The sequence below is a fragment of the Vidua macroura genome, chromosome 1 (assembly GCF_024509145.1).
Source record: "Vidua macroura isolate BioBank_ID:100142 chromosome 1, ASM2450914v1, whole genome shotgun sequence".
NCBI lineage: Eukaryota > Metazoa > Chordata > Aves > Passeriformes > Viduidae > Vidua > Vidua macroura.
In genome coordinates this window covers 37750490-37772140 of record NC_071571.1, presented here as the reverse complement: position 1 = coordinate 37772140, position 21651 = coordinate 37750490, and the positions used below count along the sequence as shown (strand labels likewise).

The following is a 21651-nucleotide window of genomic DNA, read 5'->3' as shown; positions in this document are numbered from 1 at the left end:
AAAAACCTATGACGAACAGGAAACTATTAAAGCATGGTTACTTGGAAACATTTAAGAAACAAAAAGCCAAATTCTTTGTTTCTAGATATCATAACAATAAAAATCCTGCAGGGATAAAAAGATTTATTGTAGACAGATACTGATTACTCAAGTTTGATTTTAAAAAACCCAACAAAACAAAATCCAAACTCAAAACAATTAAGCATTGCCAACTGAGCTCTGCATTGAGATCAATCTGGGTAGAATATATTTAAAGATTGTTATTGATAAATCTAACTTGGAAACTAGCTTGAAGCAAGTCCCATGAAGGCACAGCTAATCAGCTGCAAGCTGTCCTCTTGCTGAGTTCTGCTAGGAAATTTTCTTGACCCCAACAGATACTTTTTCCATTTTCCTTTCCTTTCCTCATGTTTTAAGCCACCTTTTGAACTGCCTTCTAAGTTTTTGTATAACACCATGAGATTTTTGTGCCAATATTAGTGAAGCAGTCAGCAGCTATTGGAATAGAATTTTGTAGTGCTAGGTCATCTTGCAAAAGAGGATATTAGCTAGCTGGAGGAGCACAGAGGGTAGAGTCTTTATTGAGCAAAAATGTATTAGGCCTGCTTTGTTAAATACAGCATATATTTTCAAAGATTTATTGTATAATTACCTTGATTGGATGAGGAAAAAGTGTCTAGAACTAATCAAAGAGGCACAATTCATTAGTTTTAATAATCATTATTTGCCCTCTTCTAAACTGCAGGTGCTTGGTTTGAGTGTATGGATGGTGGTGCTTATCTTCATAAGCTTTGATTAATATCTAATTCTTTGCATCATGGAAGGAGCTAATCAGATATTCAGTTTGCTAATCAGCTTCTCAATTTGATTAGTAATATACTAATCACTTAAGAAAATCAAATGTGACATATGTTTACGGTTTTTGACTTAAAGTTACAACCATCTTTGAGGGTGAGGCGGTAGGAGGATCTGCTTAATACCACCAGTTTGATGCAGGGTTAAGTATGAGGCAGCTGCAGCCTCTCCAGGAGTACCAGGGAGGGAAAAAAGCTCAGGAGCAGATGCTGCAGTGCTTGCTGTTAGGGGCTGCACTTGAACTGGTGTCCCTGGTGCCCGCTGCTTTACCTAGTCAAGAGTAAAAGTGAGAAAGCAATGTCCTGACTCCTCAGCTGATTATTTCTGTTTTCAATCTTGGAATTTCCCTTGGGATATCCCTTTTGTAGGATGTTTTTTTGTTTTTTGTTTTTTTGACATGTCCTGACAGTGAAGAAACACTATTTTTAGTATTTAGTGTTGTTTCAGGATAAGTGTCTCTGAGGACATGCTGACATGTGAAATATTGTCGCCAGTGGTGTAGGACTTTTACTTTGCACCGTTGATAGGCACTGCTCCTCAAAGCGGTGGGACTATTTCTCTTGTCTTCACAGGAGAAGCCTTTTTTAGCCTATTTTATATTTCCTTTTTCTTTTGATTGTAAAATTTTCTCTCCTAGTGAAGTTGTCAAAACTCACTTCCTTTCTTGTAGTTTTATCTTCATATTTGTCTTTTTCCTGGTGAGAACTGGACAGTGCTTTGCCACTTCTTTTGTTGTACTTCTTTTGCTTCATTTACAATGTTCAGGCTGCATTGCTGAGCACAGACTATATTTAAAAAGGAAGTGGTTCTTGTAAACCTGTTAGAAATTAGAGTTATTTGCTTATCTGAAGGTTTATTAATTAATAATGCTTTCTCTGTGTTACAAATCTGTAGGGATATCTCTACTCTGTGTTCAAATCCATTTAGGTAAATAAGCCAAGGAGTAAGGTATGCTTTCTATGTGCTTCCCATCTACAACATTGTATACATTACTGGAACCAAAGTCAGATGAAGCATGTACTGAGGACATAAGAGACTAAACTGTCCCTTTGTATGAGAACTTGTAAAAATAGAGAATTCAATGGACTTTATTACATTTACTGGTGTTTAGTTCACCTTTAAAAGCATAAAGTAACATTTTAATTATTGTTTAATCAATATTTAATTTCCACTTTACAAATGTTGTGCCTTCAGCTCTTAAATGGCTCCATCTCTTCGCTTGTCTGTTGCCTGGCAATATTTGAAATGGTAAATGGCTGAATATCGGTCCAAATAAAAATAAAGTATTTGTACTTGAAGTCTGAAGTCATAATTGGGATGGTAATGATATCTAAATGTAAATGTGTTCCCTTTGTTTATCTAATGAGTAGGGAAGTGGATGTATCTCCATCTGCTTCAAGTAGGTTTCATATCAGCTGTAGGAAAATGTGTGCTTTGAATCTGTATTTGACTAAAAACCAACACATACTGACCAGGTATTTGTCAGAATGATAAAAAACCTGGGAGCTAAATGATAAATACTATGATTATTGCTTTTTGTGTGTGTCACCTTCTAAAAGCAAATATGAGTTTTGGCCTGTGGAACATGGAAAACCATAATTTTAAAAGGTAGGAACTTCAGTTCTGAAGTAGTGGTAGCCCTCATTTGCCTCTGCCTGAGGTAGTTCAGGTTTAAATATTATACTGCTTGCATGCCTTCTCTAGAAAATGAACATGCAGAATACAAAGACACATTTCAATATTTGATGGTATTGAACAGTCCCAATTTTTTCTCCACTTTTTGGTAGTATGTGTCTAGATAGAACAGTGAGCCTAAGTTCAATCTTTAACTCAGATTCAAAATGTCTGGGGGTATTTGTATTTTGTTCTTTATTTTAGAGTCAGGTGACCCTCCTGTGTTGAGTAGGACAGAGAAAGTCATGACAAAGCTATTATAAAATTTCAGAAGGAAACTGATCTTGTTCTGCTCTCTGGCTGAGGAAGCCTTTGCCAAAGATAGCGTTCAGATTCATGAGCTTTGATTACTTCTTGCCTCAATTGTCCAGAACGGTTTGCATTTTTATGTTAGAGTGTAGTTTGCATGCTTTGGTTTTATGACAGTATTAGGCCAAAGGGCTTTTGGATTCAGTCTGTGTCAAGATAAACCTTGGAAACAAGGAGAGAGTGACTGCTGCTAAGCCAAGGCTGAGTCAGGGGCAGGTTGAGCACTGTTTTGCTTGCAGAAAAAGTATATTGCCAAGCATTGAAACAAATCCCCCTTTGCTATGAATCCATAAGAGGATATTTCTGTAGGAGTATTTGTTTGACTTCATGAATATTTAGTTTGCAATGTGTTTTGAATGCATTGTTACAATATTTCCATCATAAACATGTCCATTAAAAAGGACACAAAAAAGAGGATGGCATTGGTTAAGACACAGGCAGGAGAGTGTGTGTCTTTATATGTGCTCAATTAAGCCTTAGAAACTAGTAATTTATGGCCACATTGTGACACTTATGCTGATAGATAGAGTAGGATGTTATGGAAAGATTCTGCCCAAATGGCTGAGGCTGCAAGCAGTTCCCCATGGAAGGAAGGACACAGAGAGGGTATTCTCAGTGTGATTCAGTAGTGCCGGCACGTGTGGCAAGTCCTGGACCTTTTCACTGCAGTGTCACTAACCATGAAAAACAAACAATCCTGTGGTTCAGCCCTCTTACTTCTTTAGCCTATTCTGCCTGTCACTGGGAGTGTACAGTGCTGATGCTTTTGGGATCTTTCCAAAGAGCAGAACAGCTGGGATTCAGAGTTGTGCAGTGTCTTGTTACTCACTCTCATTGGTATTTCTGGGGAAGAAAAAAAAAAAGGCAATTAAAACCCCCACAACCCTTAACACCAGACCTGGGCATGTGTCACATGGCTATTTGGCAAACACTCAAAAGTGTATTCTGTTTGCTGGCATTTCCCTTGCAGTAAATAAGTGCAGTTGCCTACTGGTGCTCAAATGGTATGTGATAATGAATTTTCCCATAGAGATGGGAATGTCATAGCAACCTTCTTAATGAAAGGGTAACTTTTAATCATACTAATATATTCCTAGTAATCTAGAAAAAGAAGGATATTTTCTATGGTGTCATGCTCAAAGAAATGTGAGACACTCACTAGGTTGTAAATAAATCTGCCTGCTCCTTCTGAAGAGCCAGAGACTGCGATAATGGCATTCAAAATGATGCTGACATCAGCCCAGTAGTTCTTGCCACGAGTGAAAGAGCAAATAGTTGCCATTTAATTCTAATGCATCGAGATAGCCTGGAGCTAAATAATACATTTTTGTTAGTAATTATTTAGCACAATCCCAAGCTGCAAAATAAATTTGCATACTACTTCTCCCTTGAGGATTATCTTGCTTAGAGGGTATATTAGAACACAGGAAGGCAAATGACTACAGGTTGATGGTTTGTTTGCATTATTTCAACTGTTAAAATTATCAGAAGCCTTTAAATAAAAATGAAATCTAAATAAGTTACTGGTTTTAAACATTAAGGACTCCTGCATGCAATATTTAACAATATTCCATCAAAGATTTTATCTTTTTATGTGAAAAGGAATGTATGAATACAAAAACACTTTCCTGAGTCCTTACGTATGGAACCCCTGTGGTTGTTTTTATTAATGTTCAAATAATTGAAGGCATACAGTGGAGGCCATGTGAAATTCCTCCTTCTCTCATTCAGTAAATGGGAAAAAAAATCAATCAATACTTACAAATCTTTGTGGATCAATTTTGACATAGCTTTAAAATGCAGCAGAGATTAGCTCAGTTGGTTAGAACATAGTGCTAATAACAGCAGTGTTGGGTTTTGATCCCTGTCCAGGCCATTTACTTAGCTGTTGGACTCAGTGGTCCTTGTTATCCCTTCCAACTGAAAATGTTCTAGATTCTGTGTTGAGCTCAGTGTAAAATACAGCAAAGGTTTGTTCATTGGCAGTGATGCGAGTCTGTGTCTTTGTGCTTTGCTGTGATCTTTCAATGAGCTGGATGTGATCAGTGAGGCTCCTATTAGGAGCTCCTGGCTCCATTGGAACATCCTCCCTCCTCATGTGTCCCTTGCTGGGCTATTGAGAGTGCTGCCCCCACCTTAATGTCCAATGGAAACATGCTGGAGAGCAGTATGCAATCTGGCAAATCCTGAAAATGACTGTACTGGTGAGTAAAGAATAACATCCCCAGCAACCTCCCTCACTGGAAAATGTTCCAAATTTACACTGTTTTGTTCTTTCTTATTTTATTTTTACATCTCTGTGGTTTGATTGCTTCAAGGCAGCACTGGTTGCACTAGAATTGCAGAGCTTCTCCTGTTATCCAAGTATCATAGATTGCCAAACATTGGTGCCACAATATGTATTTAACATGATAATACAAGGTTACACGATAATACAAGGCACCCTTCTCAAAAGTGGGACATGTTCCTGGCTAACAAGCATCTCTCCTACGAGGACAGGCTAGGAGAACTGGGACTGTTCAGCCTGGAGAAGAGAAAGCTCAGGCATATCTTGCCAGTGTATATAAATACTAGAGGATGTAAGGGTGAAGCCAGGCTCTTTTCAGATGTGCCCAGCGACAGCACGAGAGGCAGTGGGCACAAACTGATACACAGAAGGCTCTATGTCTGGATATCAGGAAACACTTCTTCACTGCAAAGGTGATGGAGCATCAGAAGAGGTTGCCCAGGGAGGTTGTTGATTCTCCATCTTTGGATATATTCAAAAGTCATCTAGTTGAAATTCCCTCTCAAATAGGCCACATACAATCAGTTGCCCAGGATCCTGGGCAACTGATTGTATGTGGCCCTGCTTGAGAGGGAATTTCAACTAGGTGATGTTCAGAGATCCCTTCCAACCTCAGTCATTCTGAGATTCTGTGAAATCCTTGATCTGGTGTGTTATAATTAGTAGCTTTTATTTGTATGGAACTTTCAGGCAAAAAAGAAGAAAAAGAAGAAGAGGAGAAAAAGCAGTATTAAAAAAAAGTAACAGATGGACTGCAAAAGGAGGGAAACAGTCCTTTAGGTTAGCTGGTGCTGCAGATCTTAGTCCTCTGAGGGTAGTGAAGAAGTCAAATCTGGGGGTGCCAAATAAGCTCATGTCCTAGTTTTTTGGATGTAGGAAGCCCCAGTATCTGGGAATAGTGGTTGCTGGTTGGTATTGGAGAGGCTGCACAGGGACCTTGTACTGGAACAGACACTGCCTAATCACAGCTGAGAACTGCTGAAAATGCTGCAGTCACTTTCAGCCCTTCCTCAGCACACAGGCTGACTGTAGATAAATGGGGGGATTAATTAGGCTTTTTAAAATGAAAGAACAGAGTTAAAAACAAAAGGCTGAGATGTTTCATCAGTGAAGAAAGATGAATGTGGAAAAATCTGCCCCTCTCCTTCTGATGCTTCAGGTTTCAGTGATAACAGGTTAGGATAGAAGCAGCAGGATGCTCTGTGCTCGGATAGGCCCTCTCAAACTAATAGGTATTATTGGTTATTATTAGCTAATAGATAGGGGCTATTATTGATTTGTAAAGTTCGTCTTGACAGAGCTGCTAGAAAGTCTGGGATTTTATTTCCCACCCCTGTCTAAAGCTGCAGGAGTTTGTGCCTGAAGCTGCTGCCAGTGGTAATTTCTCTCCAAATCAGACTGATAGTGGCTCTCCTGAGATGAATTAACACAACCTTTATGGAAGTAATGTAGGCTATGCTGAGTCTACTCAGGGTGCAGGCTGTAGTCCCACCACCTCCTTCCTCACCTGCAACATGACTGCCTGTTGCAGCTGACTTCTTGAATCTGAAGCAAGGCCTATGTTTTCTAGGCTGCTTAGTTCTAATGTATATGAGCTTTTTTTTTAAAGAGACCTTTTTTGTTCTTGTGTACCTCATATGCAACTTGGTTGCTGCATTTTCCATTGAGAAAAGTGATGAGGATGCTTTTATCTTGCTGAGGCAATCTAATGTAAAATGGATGACAAGAATGGAAGCAACTACAAGTGCTTCCTTTGATAAGCAATATTTTTATTGGTGATTCTTAAAATTTACAAGTGGAATAATGTTTCTGTGACTTAGGTGTTAAAACTTTTAAAGCTGTGTTTCATTAATAGGAAATTTTAAATCTGGGAGAAGAGCTTTTAATATGCATTTGTTATTTTCTAATGAGTTTCACTGTGTCATTCAAATATATTTTGTTTGCAGTGACAAGTGAGTGCAAATGAGGTTGTAAGGGTTGCCAATCTGAATGTTTTAGTTTCAGTATTAACTCAGAGTGGCTCATTCTGAGGAAGGGCATATAAGGGAGATTTTAGAATTTGAATCTAGCCCTGAATTGTGATTCATAGTAATTAGATTATTAACATTTACTATAAAAATATGCACGATTAAATTCAGTTGTGTTCATCCTGAAGATGGCCCCCTAGCAAGCAGATTGACCTCAGAAAACTCCTTGGAGGTTCAAGAAAGAGATGGCATTTTATTGTAGCACAGAGGAAAGTGGAAGCACAGTACAGTTCAGACACCTGTATCATTATGGCAATGGAAGATTTCTTTTAATTGGCGAGCCTGGGATTGAAGTGCTTTTCAAGAGAGTCACATTTGGGGAATAAGGAAGCTAAATTGCCCTCAGATTGTTGCACTCAGGTTTTGACCCTCAGCATAGAGTGAAGATTTGGAGCTGTTCTCCATTTAATGGGGACAGGGCTGGCATGTAGAGAAAATCTGGGAGGACTTGAGGTCTGAAAATCCTAGACAACCTAATCTTCCCACAGAATAAGGACAAGAAAAAATTCACTCCAGTTTGGTTCTCTGTAGTGAGTCTGCATGTTATCACTGACTTGGAAGTGTTGATTTGCTGATGTTGTGCAATACAGGACTGAAATAATTTGGCTTCATCTTTAGCAAAAGCCAGGAAGATCTGAAAGTGGTTGCTCCTTATGATGGATAAATTATACATAGATTAATATTTTCTTGAACAAAATACTTGGGATTTATTGCTTTAGATAGTTTGCTTTCTTGAGTTCTAACTATTTAACACCTGTGTTTTTTCTGAGAGATGCTATAATTCATGGACTACATAAACTTTTTTTAAAAATGGCATGTTACTGGGTTGTCATCTAAGGCATGCTTCCTAAGTAACATTATTTATTAAGAAGTATGTTGTTTCTAATCGATTACATGCCTTTATGCATGCTAATAATGACCTCATAATTAGAGCAAAGTGCATTAGATTTCAACATGTAGGGAATAGTGCTGTAGCATTACTGCTGACTTGCACCAAAGGTGTTAAGCTTCTCTAAGAAGTGGAAAAAAATTACTGAGATCTCGAGTGGCATCCGGTAACCTGAGAAACCAAATTCTGAAAATAAATCTAAGTGACAAGTCTAATTATGAATTTTACCCATCATATTCTGCCAAAAGTCAAGGAGCTATCACAAAAAGAAAGACTTTTTTTTTTTTTAGTGGCCTTCTTTCAAACATTTCCTTTCAATAGCTTTGGTGAGCTCTCTGTATCTAGGCTGTGATGGAGACCAACTGTATTGGAAGCACTTAGTGACCAACACGTGCCCCTAGAGGTACAGAAGGATGGTATCATTTATCACAGGCTGTACCATGGGCCGTGGTTATATTGCACAAAGTGGTGACCCATTGCCTTCTCTGGCTGAAGAATGTAATTCCTCCAGTGCCTCTGCCTGGCACACTGCATGGGGCTACGGTCATCAAGCTGTATGCAGCTGTATTTATTATTCTGTGGCTTGACTGCTAGGAAAACATTGAAGTACTGGAGTTGAGTTGAACTGCAAAAAGGAAATGTTACTGCAAATGTTATAAATGACCTTGTTTATTCTATAGATGCTCGCAAATAGTAGAAACAGGTGGAAATAGGAATGTGAGTTTTAATGCCTCTTGCATGCTTCTGCCATTCTGCATTTCTCTGCTGCTGTTTCTTGAAGGATAGTGCTAAAAGATGAGGGGAAAAAAATTACATAAGCTAATTTTTAAAAAAACTTTTCTACCCATACCAAATCTACCCAGATTTAGCTATTGGTGTTTTAGAATAGTGAAATTAAACAGCATTCTTAAACTGCATGGCAAATCTCTCAACCTACCACATGAAGATGAATTCTTCAAGCTTCTAGTTCCAGAGCTTGGTTTTAGGTGGTGTCAGAGTAATAGTGATATCTATATGAATTTCTGTATCATTGATAAATTCATCAGAAAAAATTACAACATATTTCCAGGTAACTACACTGGAAAATTCTGTTATCTCAGGTATTTGTCTGTTCTCTTTTCTTGCCTGTGCTTATGTGAAAATATAATCATGATTGCATGGCAGATTTATGGTTGCTTACCTAGTTCTAAATGGAGAAAAAAAAAAAAAAAAAGCATCGGCCTGCTACAGTGGTTTTCCCCTGTGGAATGTGATTTTCTGGCCATGCAGCTTGATCGTGCCGAGGGGATTCAGAGGTGTTCAGGGTAGCCCACAGGATGGTCTTGACAACTCTGCAGCTGAGCTGGGCTCTCTCAGCTGAGTGACACCCAGTGTCAGACTGGGTTGTTCCATCTTCCAGTCGAGACAAGAACCTGGAAATACAAGAACAGACCTGTCCAGTTACGTCCATATGGGATAACTGAATGGCTCTTCTCTCTTCCTGGGCACTGCAGTGTGTCCTCTGGAGAGCCTGTGGAGAGGCTGAAGATGCTATTGGAGGTTTGCAGTGAGCTGCCCCCACTTCCATGGCCACCCAGCTCCCTCACATCCTCTTGTACCTGCCTGCAGCCTATTGCTGGATGTGCTCCACTGGGGCACATTGGTGCAGAAGGATAATTTTAGAAGTCTGATGTAAACTGGAGACTAACAGATGACGTGTACCAATGTACTCTCTCCAGCTGTTCCTTGGAAATGGAAGAGTTTTGCCCAAATAATGTGTTATTGTCTGTTCAAGGTCACCCTGAAAAGTGAAGGCTGTGAGTGTTCTCGAACTATGGTTTGAAGCAAGGTTATTGTGGTAAAGATTTACTCTCTTTTGATATTTCAGCTGTTTCCTGCTCCAACACCATCTCTGGGCAGCTGAGATTTCAGTCATTTTTAAATACATTTCATCAAGATGCCTTTGGGATTCTTCCTGAGATTTCTTGGTAATTTCATTAAATAACTGCCTTCAGTTATCCCCAAATTTCATTTTGATTGACTTCATTAAATGGGCTTTGACTTTCCTGACATTTGAGTAGGAAAATCTTTTCCTGGCATTTGCAAATGTTCAGGGTTTGTTTGGGTTTCATTTTTTTATTGTTTTGGGTTTTTTCTCTCTTTAGTTAAATTTTATGACAGCATTTCCAATTGTTTCTGTGTTTATATATGAGTGCCTAGACCTTCTATCATTGTTTCCCTTTTCATCTCTATTATGTTCTTTTCTGTACTTAAAATTTTCAATTTAGCTGTTTTAAGAGACTTTGGCAAAACTGAATTATTTTTATAGGCATGTATAGATTCACATAATTAGATCTCTGCACCGTGTCTAACCTGTAATGTTGTTCATGAACAGCACTTCATAAATTTTGCCTTCTATTCTGATTTGGGTCTTTTAGACAAATAACTTAAATGTCAGATTATTAGTTGTAAGTTTTATAAAAATAAAAAAAATTAGTGAATTTTATGTGCCTCATGACGAACCTGATGTTTTTGAACTCTGTGTTCTCAGTAAATCCCAAATTTAGTGAGCAACCATGGTGAAAGTGACAAGCCATTGCTAATTAATTTATGCTTTGGGCAAGCTGATTATGCATGCTATTTAAATGGCTATTTTAGGGTAGATATGTATTTTATTTCCTTGGCAAAATTTTGCAGTTAATAATAAAGCCTGAAGTGCCTTGATCTTTAACCCAAAAAATTAACTTATGTAGAAAGAAATGAAGGTAAGTAAATACAAATTCATTAAAAAGAGCTCTAAATAAAAAAAAAAAAAAAATGAGTGCAGGGTGTAATATGAAAAGAAACTGGAGAGTGTTAGGTAAGAATAGTGGAGAAAATCAGTGACTTCTTTTTCCCCTCAGTGCTAGATGGAATATCCTTATGCATCACAGTAGCAAGGAAAATACATATGGAGAAAAAAAGCATTTGACTACAATACGTGATGATTCTGGGAAAATGAAGAGAAACTGAGGACTATGTCATAGCTGCAGTTAGTGTGAAGATAAGAATTGTAGACTACATATTTTTTAATAAAATAAGGCAAAGCAATTTTTTTTTCTTGTAATGTGTTTGGGGAAATATCCATTAATTCATGTTCAAGGTTATGGAACAGAATTAAGGGGAAAATAATGGCAAGATTTCTGAAATGTCAATCTGTAGTTAGAAATTCAGCCAATAGACATTTATTTATAGGTGTGTGAAAAAAAAATAGTCTCACAGTAAAGAGGGATAAATAGGGAGAACTATAATTCTAGTTTCTACTACCTTCTGCCTCTTGGCTCAATCTGGAGAGTAAGGAGAGTGAGATTCATGTTTATATCCCAGTAAAATGTGCTTAGCCATATAGGTACTCTTGTGGTTGCTTGCCTTGAAAATTGTCTGCTCAATTTTTATTATTACTATTATTGCTATCTTATTGTAAAATCCCATACCTACCTACCTACTGGATTTTGTAAATCCAGTCTTGCAAATGTTCATACAGGACTGTTGAGGTTTCCAAGCTTTTCAGAGGAGAAACAGCTTTTATTTAGTTTTGGCTTTAATTTTTTTGGGCTGTTTTGATTTTTTTTTTTTCCTTGTAGAATAGTAGTTCCTGAAGATGGACCCTCCTCAAATCCTTGGCCTATGTACATACACAGTGATACCTTTTGAAAGCAATTGCAGAATTTTCTCTCTCTCTCTCATATCTAAAATATCTTCTGAAATTATTGAAATACTACTGAAATATATAAATATGATAAATACTTAAGTCTATACCTAAAATTCAAGGTAGACTTTTAATATTTTTTAACATTCTATCAAATAGCAGAGAAATGTTTTTGAAATGAATCAGATGGTTACTATTCATGTCTTTTCATCTTGAGACCTACCTTTTCTTTGGGCAGCTAACAGAATGATATATCTATTTTTTTCCCTCTTTTTAGTATTACAATATAACCTATTTTCCCTTTTCCCCTTTTCAATATATTTTTGTTACCTTTTTGGAAAAATGTTAAATCAGATGAAAAGTGAGACTGTATTTTCTCTTTGTGTTTATTTATTAAGTATAAATATTTTAATTCTATGAATAAAAACTAGAATTGAGAATGATGCTGGAAATGTGGAGAAGGGTAGCAGTGATGAGAATTGCTTGATAAGTCTAGTAATAAAATTTATTTTAGGAAGTAGGTTTGACTGTCCATATCATAGAGCTGAGTCTATATTGATTATAGGAACATAGCATTTTTGGATTCCTGTGTGGCCTGGTACCATCTTGGAGTCCCTTGGTTGCCTACCCATTGTTTTGAAGTGCCCTTCAAGTTAAAATCTTGCTCTGCTCTCATCCTTATTCCATTTTTCTATTCTTCATCCTTCTCTTGAAAACATCCTGCTATATAGTACTAATTTAACTGTTGAGAATACACAGATACAGTAAGTTACAGTGCAATATTTTTAGTATTTCAGTAATATATTATTTATATATCACTGACACAAGTAGTGCATGGAAGTTCTTTACTGACAGCTACGCAGCAGCACCCTTTCAGTCTTACATTCATGCTGCCAGAATATTGCATATTTATTTGGTGTCATTGGGATGTGAGTGAGAAATATGTTTATGTTGCAATGCATTGTCCCAGTATATGTTAACTGCATGCATTTTCTGAGTGCCTGTCTGCAAATGCCCCCCACCTCCCTTCAATTTTTGCAGAATTTTTTTGTTTGTTTTCTTATGGAATCATTAACCATTGTACTTTTCAAGCAAATATCTTTGGGATATTCTTGTATTATCTTTGTGTCTTTGTACAAAACCTGTTCATTAGGTGTACTAACTGCATTATTCCATGCAGCTCTGCCAATAAGAAGAAATAATGTATGTCTTGAAGATCATGATTTAAATTTATCAAATTAAATCAAGATTTTTCACATGGATGACAAAAGGCAGTATTTGACCTGTGCTACTCCATAAGAAAGTGAAAAGCTGTCGAATTTTGTTCCAGAAGGTTCATTCCCTAGAGCTTACAAAGTATCTTGTAATTTAGGATCTGACTGCCCCACACTGTTTTCTAAAAAATCCAATACAAGTTTAGGAATTTTTAGGGAGAAGTAGAAACCAGAGCATCATGGTGACACTGAATGATTCCATGGTGTGTTTGTGTGTTCAGTATTCAAATCTAGTCTCCGTCTCTCAAAAAACATGAAGTAGAGTTGGAGTGGGTTCTATAAAGAGCAGCAAGTATGAAGAAGGGTAAGCAATGACTTCTGTCCAAGGAGGGTCTAAATTTGCTGTAACTCTTTATCCTGAAAAAGGGAGCTTATTTTAGAACTCTATAAAATCATAAGTGGCATGGAGAAAATTAATAGGGAAGAAATGTTCACTGTCTCATCCAAGAAAAGAACAAGAGTTTAGTGCATAAACTGAAATTGCTGCAGGAAGCTCCAAACAAAAGTTGACATGGAGGTAAATTATGGTTGGAGAATTTAAAAGAAAAGAAATCTTTGAAGCACTATTTTAAAATAAAAACAAAGCCCACCTCCCCTCACCCAAAACAATGAAGCAAACAGTCTCCAAAGGAAACCTCAGTGTTCCAGTCTTTAAATTCCTCAAACTGTCAGAGTCTGAGGATATTCTAGGCATTCATGCTATATACTTGTTCTATTTTGAAACTCTTCAATCCCTCCAATTGACTTTTGTTCTTGTAGACATCCTAGGTGACTTGTGTTATCTCTTGTACTCAGGGTCTACCAGCAGATTAGCAGGTAGAATAAAGTTATTTTAAAATATATTTGATTTTAAAATAATACTTACTGAAGTATTTCTGTCTATACGTATCTAAGGATACCTAAAGGTTTTATTCACTGTAGTTCAGTTTAAAGCAGTATGCTGGGATAGGAAAGTGGTTTCTCAAATTCTGCACTTGTAACAGTGATAAAATTCTTGCTACTCATATGAAAATATGCAGAAATCTGTTTTGAGCTTTATGGCATTTTTTAAGGTTTTGTGGTTTAATTTTCTGTGTGTATATATATATATATATATATATTAAAGTAAAAACTATAAATGTTGTAATGGTGCAAAGAAAATACATTATAAAGAGTATATATTTTTTTAAGAACATGAATGGTCCCACATATTCCATTTGTATAATCCCTGCTTTTAAGTAACACTTGGTGAAGGAGTTTAATAGTGCCATTTTTCTTCCCCTTTTTCTGGCATGCTCTGTCACTATATATAAAGAAACCTCTTCAATAGCACTTATATTGTTACTGGGAAAAAGAAAGGCTTTGTTTCCTCCAGCAAAGTCATAGAGGCATTTAGCAAGGAAACGCTAAAGATCTCAAAGAGGTTTTTTAAGGGGGATCCTCTGAAAATAATTTTGACAATGTTGCTAATGTCCAGATGTCAATAACAGATCTCACGGCATTGTTGAAACTGTTCTCTTTGCAAAGTTCTGCTGCAAGGACTATTTGTCAAGAAGGTAACCCAGCAGATTGTGCAAAAGACACAATCTCCCGGTCACCTTCCAGTGATAATAAAAGGACATGGAGGTATTCTGTACTTTGCCCATGGAAAGTATTTGGATCCTGCATGATTTATTGAGGCAGTTTATCTACAAAAACAGCATTGCAAGTTTTTAAAAGGTAAAGATATTTAGTTATATTTTAAGATAAAAATTGACAGTGGGTCCTGTTTTGTGTTTTAGTTATTTATAGGTTCCTACTGAGTGCCTTGAGCTATGCATATAGAAATCATCTCTGCTATAAAAAGGACCGACTGGTTCCTTCCCAAGAGGCTTTTTTCATGGTACAAAGCAAAATAAAAAATTGCTTATAGAGCACATCTGTGATATTGTGTAACTTAAATTTCTCCTGCTGCTTGACATTTACTTACCCATGGTGTAACTCAGAGACTGGTTTATCATTGTGGTGACTTTTTTTTTCTTTAATGAACATGAGTGTGTTAAATTTGAATAACTACATTAATGTGACATTATTGCTGAAATTTACACACATAGAGTGAATAAATTTGGAATAATGATTCCCAGAATGCTCATAACTTTTCCCTTTTCTCATGTGAGCTGTACTGTTTTCTGTTACCTTTAGTAAGCCCTTGTGCCTTGTTAAAGGCACAATATTGCTTCTCTGGTTGAATCACTGCCTTTCTTAGATACCGTGTTGGATTTTACTAAGTTTGTAATCATGGTATAATTTCCTCAGCAGTAGTTTAATGTCAGTGAAATAAATATAGTGGGAAAATCCAGAAATATCTCCTTCCTCAAACATGATTTTAACTCAAATTAGGGCAACATCAGGGACAGAAATTGTGCTGAAGTTCTGGCCAAAGGAAGGTCAGTCACCAGACTTTAATGCAGGCCAAGCAGATTTTTTTTTTTTTTTTTTTTTTTTTTTTTTTTTTTTTTTTTTTACTGCCAGAGCATGTTTTGACTTGACATTATAAAATAGCTCTGCTATAAGTATTTTGCAGCTCCACAGTGTTGGGCTGTTTCAACATGTTCCAGTAACGGGATTTCTGCTGGCAAAGTGACATTATTTTCTTAGGTGAGATCAATTAACACAACATGCAAATGCTCTAGATTTAATTTAGTTGAATCTAAATGAACAGTTACGCCAGATTATCCGAGTTGGCAGGAAGTATGGATATTTTCCTGAGAAAAGCTCTGTTAGAATTCTTTTCAGCCAAAGTCATGATAAAATTTTTGGAAGGAGAGTTTAGGTCTGTAGCTTGCTTGAGAGAAAAGAACAGATTGGGGAAGATAGATATTGGCATATCCAAAACTTATTCTCAGAACAATGTGAAGTCTTTGGAAATTTAATTTAATCAGAAGAAAGCAAGTGACTGCAGGAACAGCAGTTTCTTTTGTTTATGTGTAAGTGTAATACATGCTTTTACTGACTTGTGTAAAATAAAGCAAAAAAATGTGTTCAGTTTAAGAAAGATGGTTTATTATCAGTCTTGGAAGCTTTGCTTGCTTTATTTCATAAATAAGCATCCTCCTAATTGGCAAAGGACAGAGTGTGGCTCTGTAATAAGATTGTTATTTTGAAATCAGGCCCTACAAAACAAAAAATTCTTTAGTGCCATTATTAGCAAGTATTTTAGCCAGTGGCAAAGGGCAGGATTGCCAAGCAGTCAGAAGATGTCGACAGAGGAATTACTACAGTGGATACCCACAAGTCTGCTGTCAACTGTACAGTTTAGCCGTACACCCTGCAGTATTTAGGCTTCTCTTCCCTTTCAAGGTAGCATTTCCACAGGATTCTTTGCAGACCAGCAAGCAAAGAATGATTTTTTTTTCCTGTTTAAACAAGGCAATTTTCACTGTTCTTTTTCCTTTTTGTTTTTTAATATCTATAGATGCTGTAAGCTTGTGTTTATTTACTTGAAGTGAAAGTTTACTAAATAAATCATATGTTTTGCTAATTGATCTGGTATTCAGCCTGGCTGAGATCTAGCAAAAACCATATCACAGAATCACTAGGTTGGAAGATACCTTCAAGATCGTTGAGTCCAATCCATCCCCCAGCATCTCAACTAAACCATGGCACCGAGTGCCACCTCCAGTCTTTTTTTAAACACATCCCGGGATGGTGACTCTACCTCCCCAGGCAGACAATTCCAATACTTTGTCACTCTTTCCATAAAAAACTGTTTTCCCTAATATCCAACCTTGCTTCTTGTTTCACAGTGTGTATTTGGAGCTATCAGTGTGCATAGATTGAAAAATAATCTAATGCATAGGTGAATAATGTATTTCACATATGTCAAAAACAAACAATAGGTGCTTCAACAAACATCCTCCAAGTAAATTAATTGCTGAGCTAAGATATTTTATCCTTAGAGTAATTTTCTTTCAATAATTTACAGAAGAGACTTTCATGTTAATGATTTCTGTTGGTAGCACAAAGCTCCAGTGTCATCAGCATTCTGCACCTAAACCTGCCATCTGCTGAGGAGCTGCCAGATACATTAACTCTTATCAACTTAACAGAGATTTGTTTTAAGAGAAACCGCCTTCTTCATAAAACGTTCAGATTGAACCTTGACACTTAATCTAAATACTGGAGCTAGAGGGATTTTCCTGGAGGTAATGTTGAGTGCTTATTAGTTGATTAAAGTAGTTCTCTGTGTCAGTTTCAATCATGAATTGGCCTTCTATGTGCCAGAGACAATGGTTTATCATGCTGATGGACTTTGGTGTGCAACTGAGTGTTTTTCACATAAATTGGAAAAAGCAGTTGGGTAATCCCCTTTTCCAAGCTGTAGCAAATCCCACAGAGTAGTTCTGCAAACATGTCTGTCTAATGCAGACAAAGCAGTTAAAAGTTAAATACCCTTTTCACCTTCTGTTTTCATAAGGTAGACTTCAAATTTGTGTGTCAAATTTGTTGTGTATGACACAAGTTCATTTAAAAATAAATAGACATTCTCAGGTAATGAAATTCTAAATATGTCAAAAATGTAATGCGACTGAATTGGATATTCAACTTATTGACTATGAACAGAAGAGCTGATTGTAGCAAATAATTGTTTTGAGGGTTTTTTTTTGTACTGAAATCAGAAGTATCTTTAATTTTTAAGCCTATAATCACAGCATAATGAGCTCTTATGCCATGTTCCAAGTACATTATGGTTGGACCTGTAGTAAAAGACAGATCTGACTATGGTTTTCTGCCAGCTTTGCAAGAAGGTACTCGGTTCAGAGGTAAATATAATTTTTTTTCCTCATTGTACCTTTGTAAAATTAGTAAGATTATGATGAAATTGCTAATTAAAATAAAAGAAGAATCTCATTTTCAAATCATGTATGAAAATTGTCTTTAGATTTCAGGTTTAGCATAAAGTAGGTATTCTAATTTCCAGAAATTTCTCTTCTGGATTTTTTTTTTGTGATGAGTTGCTGTTAACTTAGAATATTAAAAAGTGGTCATGTAGTAATCACATTTCCATCTGCATTGACTTAATCAAAACTCTTACCTGAGAGCTCTTGTTTAGTTAGATCTGTTGAGAGTTGCATATAATTTGGTATGGCTAATTTGGATAATTCATGAGTTTACCTCCTTTTAATTGTGAGGAGCTAGTATTTGGAAATGCACATGTCAGAAAAGATTTCTTTAGGATATAATGGCATGGATTGCAAAAACAGTAACTGAGGAGGCTGCTGGGGCTGCCACCTCGCTCAGAGGAGATCTGGCATAGGAAGGGGTCTTGTCCATGAATGCCTGTGTGAGGAAAGAGGGCCCACAGAGCTTCTTGAGCCCAACCATCTGGCACGTTGACGTTGGACGTGAGTGCATAGCCTCTAGTCCCATGGTGTAGAGAAGGAAATTTCTGGAAAACCAGTGCTGTCTACTGCCTTCTTCTGGAATTTTCTGTTTTCTGGCTCATTTGAAGTTGCAGTGTATGTTTTCATTTTCACAGATATGCACAAGTTCTGATGTACAGTGTATAGAATCAGGAAAGATAGCCACCTGACCTACTAATAACATCTTTCTTCAGGGAGGCTATGAAGTTGTATTATTCAAGTTTTCTTTAAACAGGTCAACATTAATGCAGTATTTATAAGCCCATATTTTCCCCAATTTCTTGATTTTATCTTTCTTCAAATTCTTGTTTAGCAATTTTTATCACAGGTTCTGTAAATTCCAGGTGACATTGATTACTCCAGAGATACATAATTAAGATTCTGCTTATTGTACCAGGGTGGAAAAGAAAATAATTTAGTTCTTCCACTTTTTTTCTTGACTAATGTAAAAGTAAATTTTTTTACATAGTATTAAAGGTTACATTAAATTTCTTTTCTATCTCTCTTCTTTGTACCTTATGTCATTTGTACTTACTGTGGCTCTGAAGATTTGTTTACCCTGAAGTTCCTGTGGAACTGAGTAGCAGGAATATGATTCTGATTTTTACATTTGTGTCAGATAATATATTGGATATTCAGTAAATTTTGGTTTTACATTTTCATATTTTCCATTTAATGTATTTATACAAGAATAATATTGGCCAGTTTTGATAGAGGGAGATGAAAGCCCAAAATGCCTTTGCTGAAAGTTTCAGAAGTAACATTTCTGTTTGAATTGAACCTTTTTATGTGTTTCTGAGCTATTACCAAGTAGCAGCTGATATGAGGAGGGAGAGGCTTAAGTGGGTGTAAAGCCTTTTATCAGGAATTTATGATTTTTGATAGATTTCTTTACATTACTTAGTAAAAACTGACAAACCAGATTCATGGTGTTTATGAAGGTTCTCTGTACTTATGTGCTGAATTGTCCTCCAGCTCATATTGTAGACCTGAATCTTCTGCTGACTAAAACTTTCAGCTGAGTACTGGGGAAGCAGATATCCATACAGTGAAGTTAAAAAGAATAATTTCTTTTAAAAAGATTTTTGTAATATCCTTTCTGAAATGAAGGTTATACTAGCTACCTTAGAAAATTCCTTTGTTTATAATGAACTTTACGTGTTTTAGACAACAGAAGGAAATTTGGGGCACAGAAACACTTCTGCAGGTTAAACCATAAATTTTTATGTATATAAACTCCTCTTCTTGACCTTTTATCCTCTGCATGATCCCTGTACTATGAGTTCAAATGCTGTGCTGTGAAGGAATTATGTTAAGTGCCTATGGCTTTGTTTTTAATTTTTGTTGTTCTTTTAGTTAAATAAATGGTGTCTGTTTATGAAGGGAGTGAGTATTCTTTTGCAAGAATTGGCCTTGTTTATTGGCAAATGGTGATGAAGACACAGAGAGACATATTTTAAAGAAGACTGATCCAGGGAGGTGCCTTTGAAGCAGCCGTGCTGGTTCTGCTTCATGACAGCTTTGTGGTTGTTGACCACTGAAGGATACCATAGTCATTATGAATCTTTGAATTAATGATTATTTGAAATAGGAAGAGGAAGGGTCAAATTGAAGACTGCATCAATTTATGTAGCTTTATTCTTAAAATAAGACAAATGAAGGATGAGGTTGTTTTGTGTGTGAGAGTAATATTTATCTGTCCCTGCTCTTCTGTTCTGGTGGTGTTGCTTTTCCCTCAGAATGGTAATTTGTGGCTGCTGCATGACCACACTTGGCAATGGCATGTGGAGAGGAGAACTGGATACAGCTTTCTGGTCAGGCATGAAGGGGATTTCAAAATTGCCTTGAAAATTCAACCAAATTGAGTAAGTGGTTGTGTTGGTTAGACAAATAACAGTGAAGATGCTGAACTAAACCGGATCTTTTTTATCTTGCCCACACTCCCATGACACCTTTTAGTATAAAGAGAGTAAGTGCTATTCAGTTGGTCTGGAATGGTTACAGTTGTGAGATAATACACCTTCTTCTCTAAGTCAGTATTGTACTTGGAGATGTGCTTTATTGCTTGTATCACTCAAGTGGCATGCAAATGAAGAGGGATGTAATTGATTTAGCAAGGATGCACTTTCAAATACAGATATATATTTCTCATTAACAATAAATGGAAAAGGAGATTACTTTTATTTTGCAATGCATCATTCTCTTTACCATTATAAGCTTACTTTCAGGTATTCTTCTGAATGTGCAGATTTTTTCAGCAAAACAATCTACTGGGAATTCACTCAATTCAAATAAATCTCTAGGCAGCAGATTTTTTGAGACTTTATTTAAAATAAAACTTTAATGATTTTTCCCTCATGATCTTCAAAGGTTTGATATGATTCACTTTTATTTACTAGACTTATATTTAGATGTTTTCATTGATTGCATTCTGAACTATAGTAGTTTATCACAAAAATATCTTGTTCTCAACACAAGATAATCTTTAAAATTGCTCTCCTGACTTGCCAATATGTGTGTATTTTGAGAATGTTTCCATACAGAATATCTCCTGATATGTTTTATATGGTTTAAATAGAAATCCTGAGTTGTTGACCAGAGGAAGAGTAAATGCCTAACAGGCTCTATTCTTGCAATCTGATGTTGTGGCCATCTTGCTGTACTTCTCCCCACACCCACCCAGGCTCTGAAGAAATGCGCAGAAATAATTACATAGATTAATCCTTCAAAGACTGAGCCTGGTTCTTGGATATATTAATTGCACCTTGTTAGAATTTAGTTGGTTTATTTTTGCACTAGCACAATATTAGAACAGTGTATCATGAGCAGGTATTTGGGGGAATCTCTTGCATACCTTGGGACATTTGTCCACCACACTGATGGGATTTGCTTTTTTCTTTTTTAAATTAAAAAAAAAAAACAACAGAAAACTCCAACTGATCCAAACTCAAAGAAAATGATTTTTCTTGTATCTTTATGTATAATGCTTAGACTTTTAGACCTCATGGAATTCATAAGCAATTTGTCCTTTTCTTCTTTACTCATTTTTTCAGTTGAAGGTATATAAAAGATGTATGGATATTAATTTATTTTTTAGGCTAAGAGGAAATGGAATGAAGTAGTGCTGAGGCAGGTTCACACTGCACATTAGGTAAAAGCCCTTTACCCAGAGATCACTGGAATGGAGTCCCCAGGGAAGTGGTCATGCCTTCAAATCTGTCAGAGTTCAAGCATATGGCAGTCATATGGTTTAGTTTTAGGTAGTCCTTTGAGGATCAAGGAGTCAGA

The 21651-nt window shown here is 36.5% G+C and overlaps 1 protein-coding gene across 2 annotated transcripts in view; it reads left to right on the top strand.

Annotated features, from left to right (window-relative positions):
• ZNF385D (zinc finger protein 385D) overlaps positions 1-21651 on the top strand; it is a 416346-nt gene that overhangs the window by 36668 nt on the left and 358027 nt on the right. The window contains exon 1 of one of the 2 annotated variants that reach the window (XM_053987810.1): positions 9951-10008. The exons of the other annotated variant lie outside the window; for it this stretch is intronic. Within the exon in view, the coding sequence (XP_053843785.1) occupies positions 9978-10008 (31 nt within the window). The 5' untranslated portion in view covers positions 9951-9977. Of the gene's footprint in view, positions 1-9950; positions 10009-21651 lie in introns of those variants that run through there. 2 annotated transcript variants of the gene reach the window in all.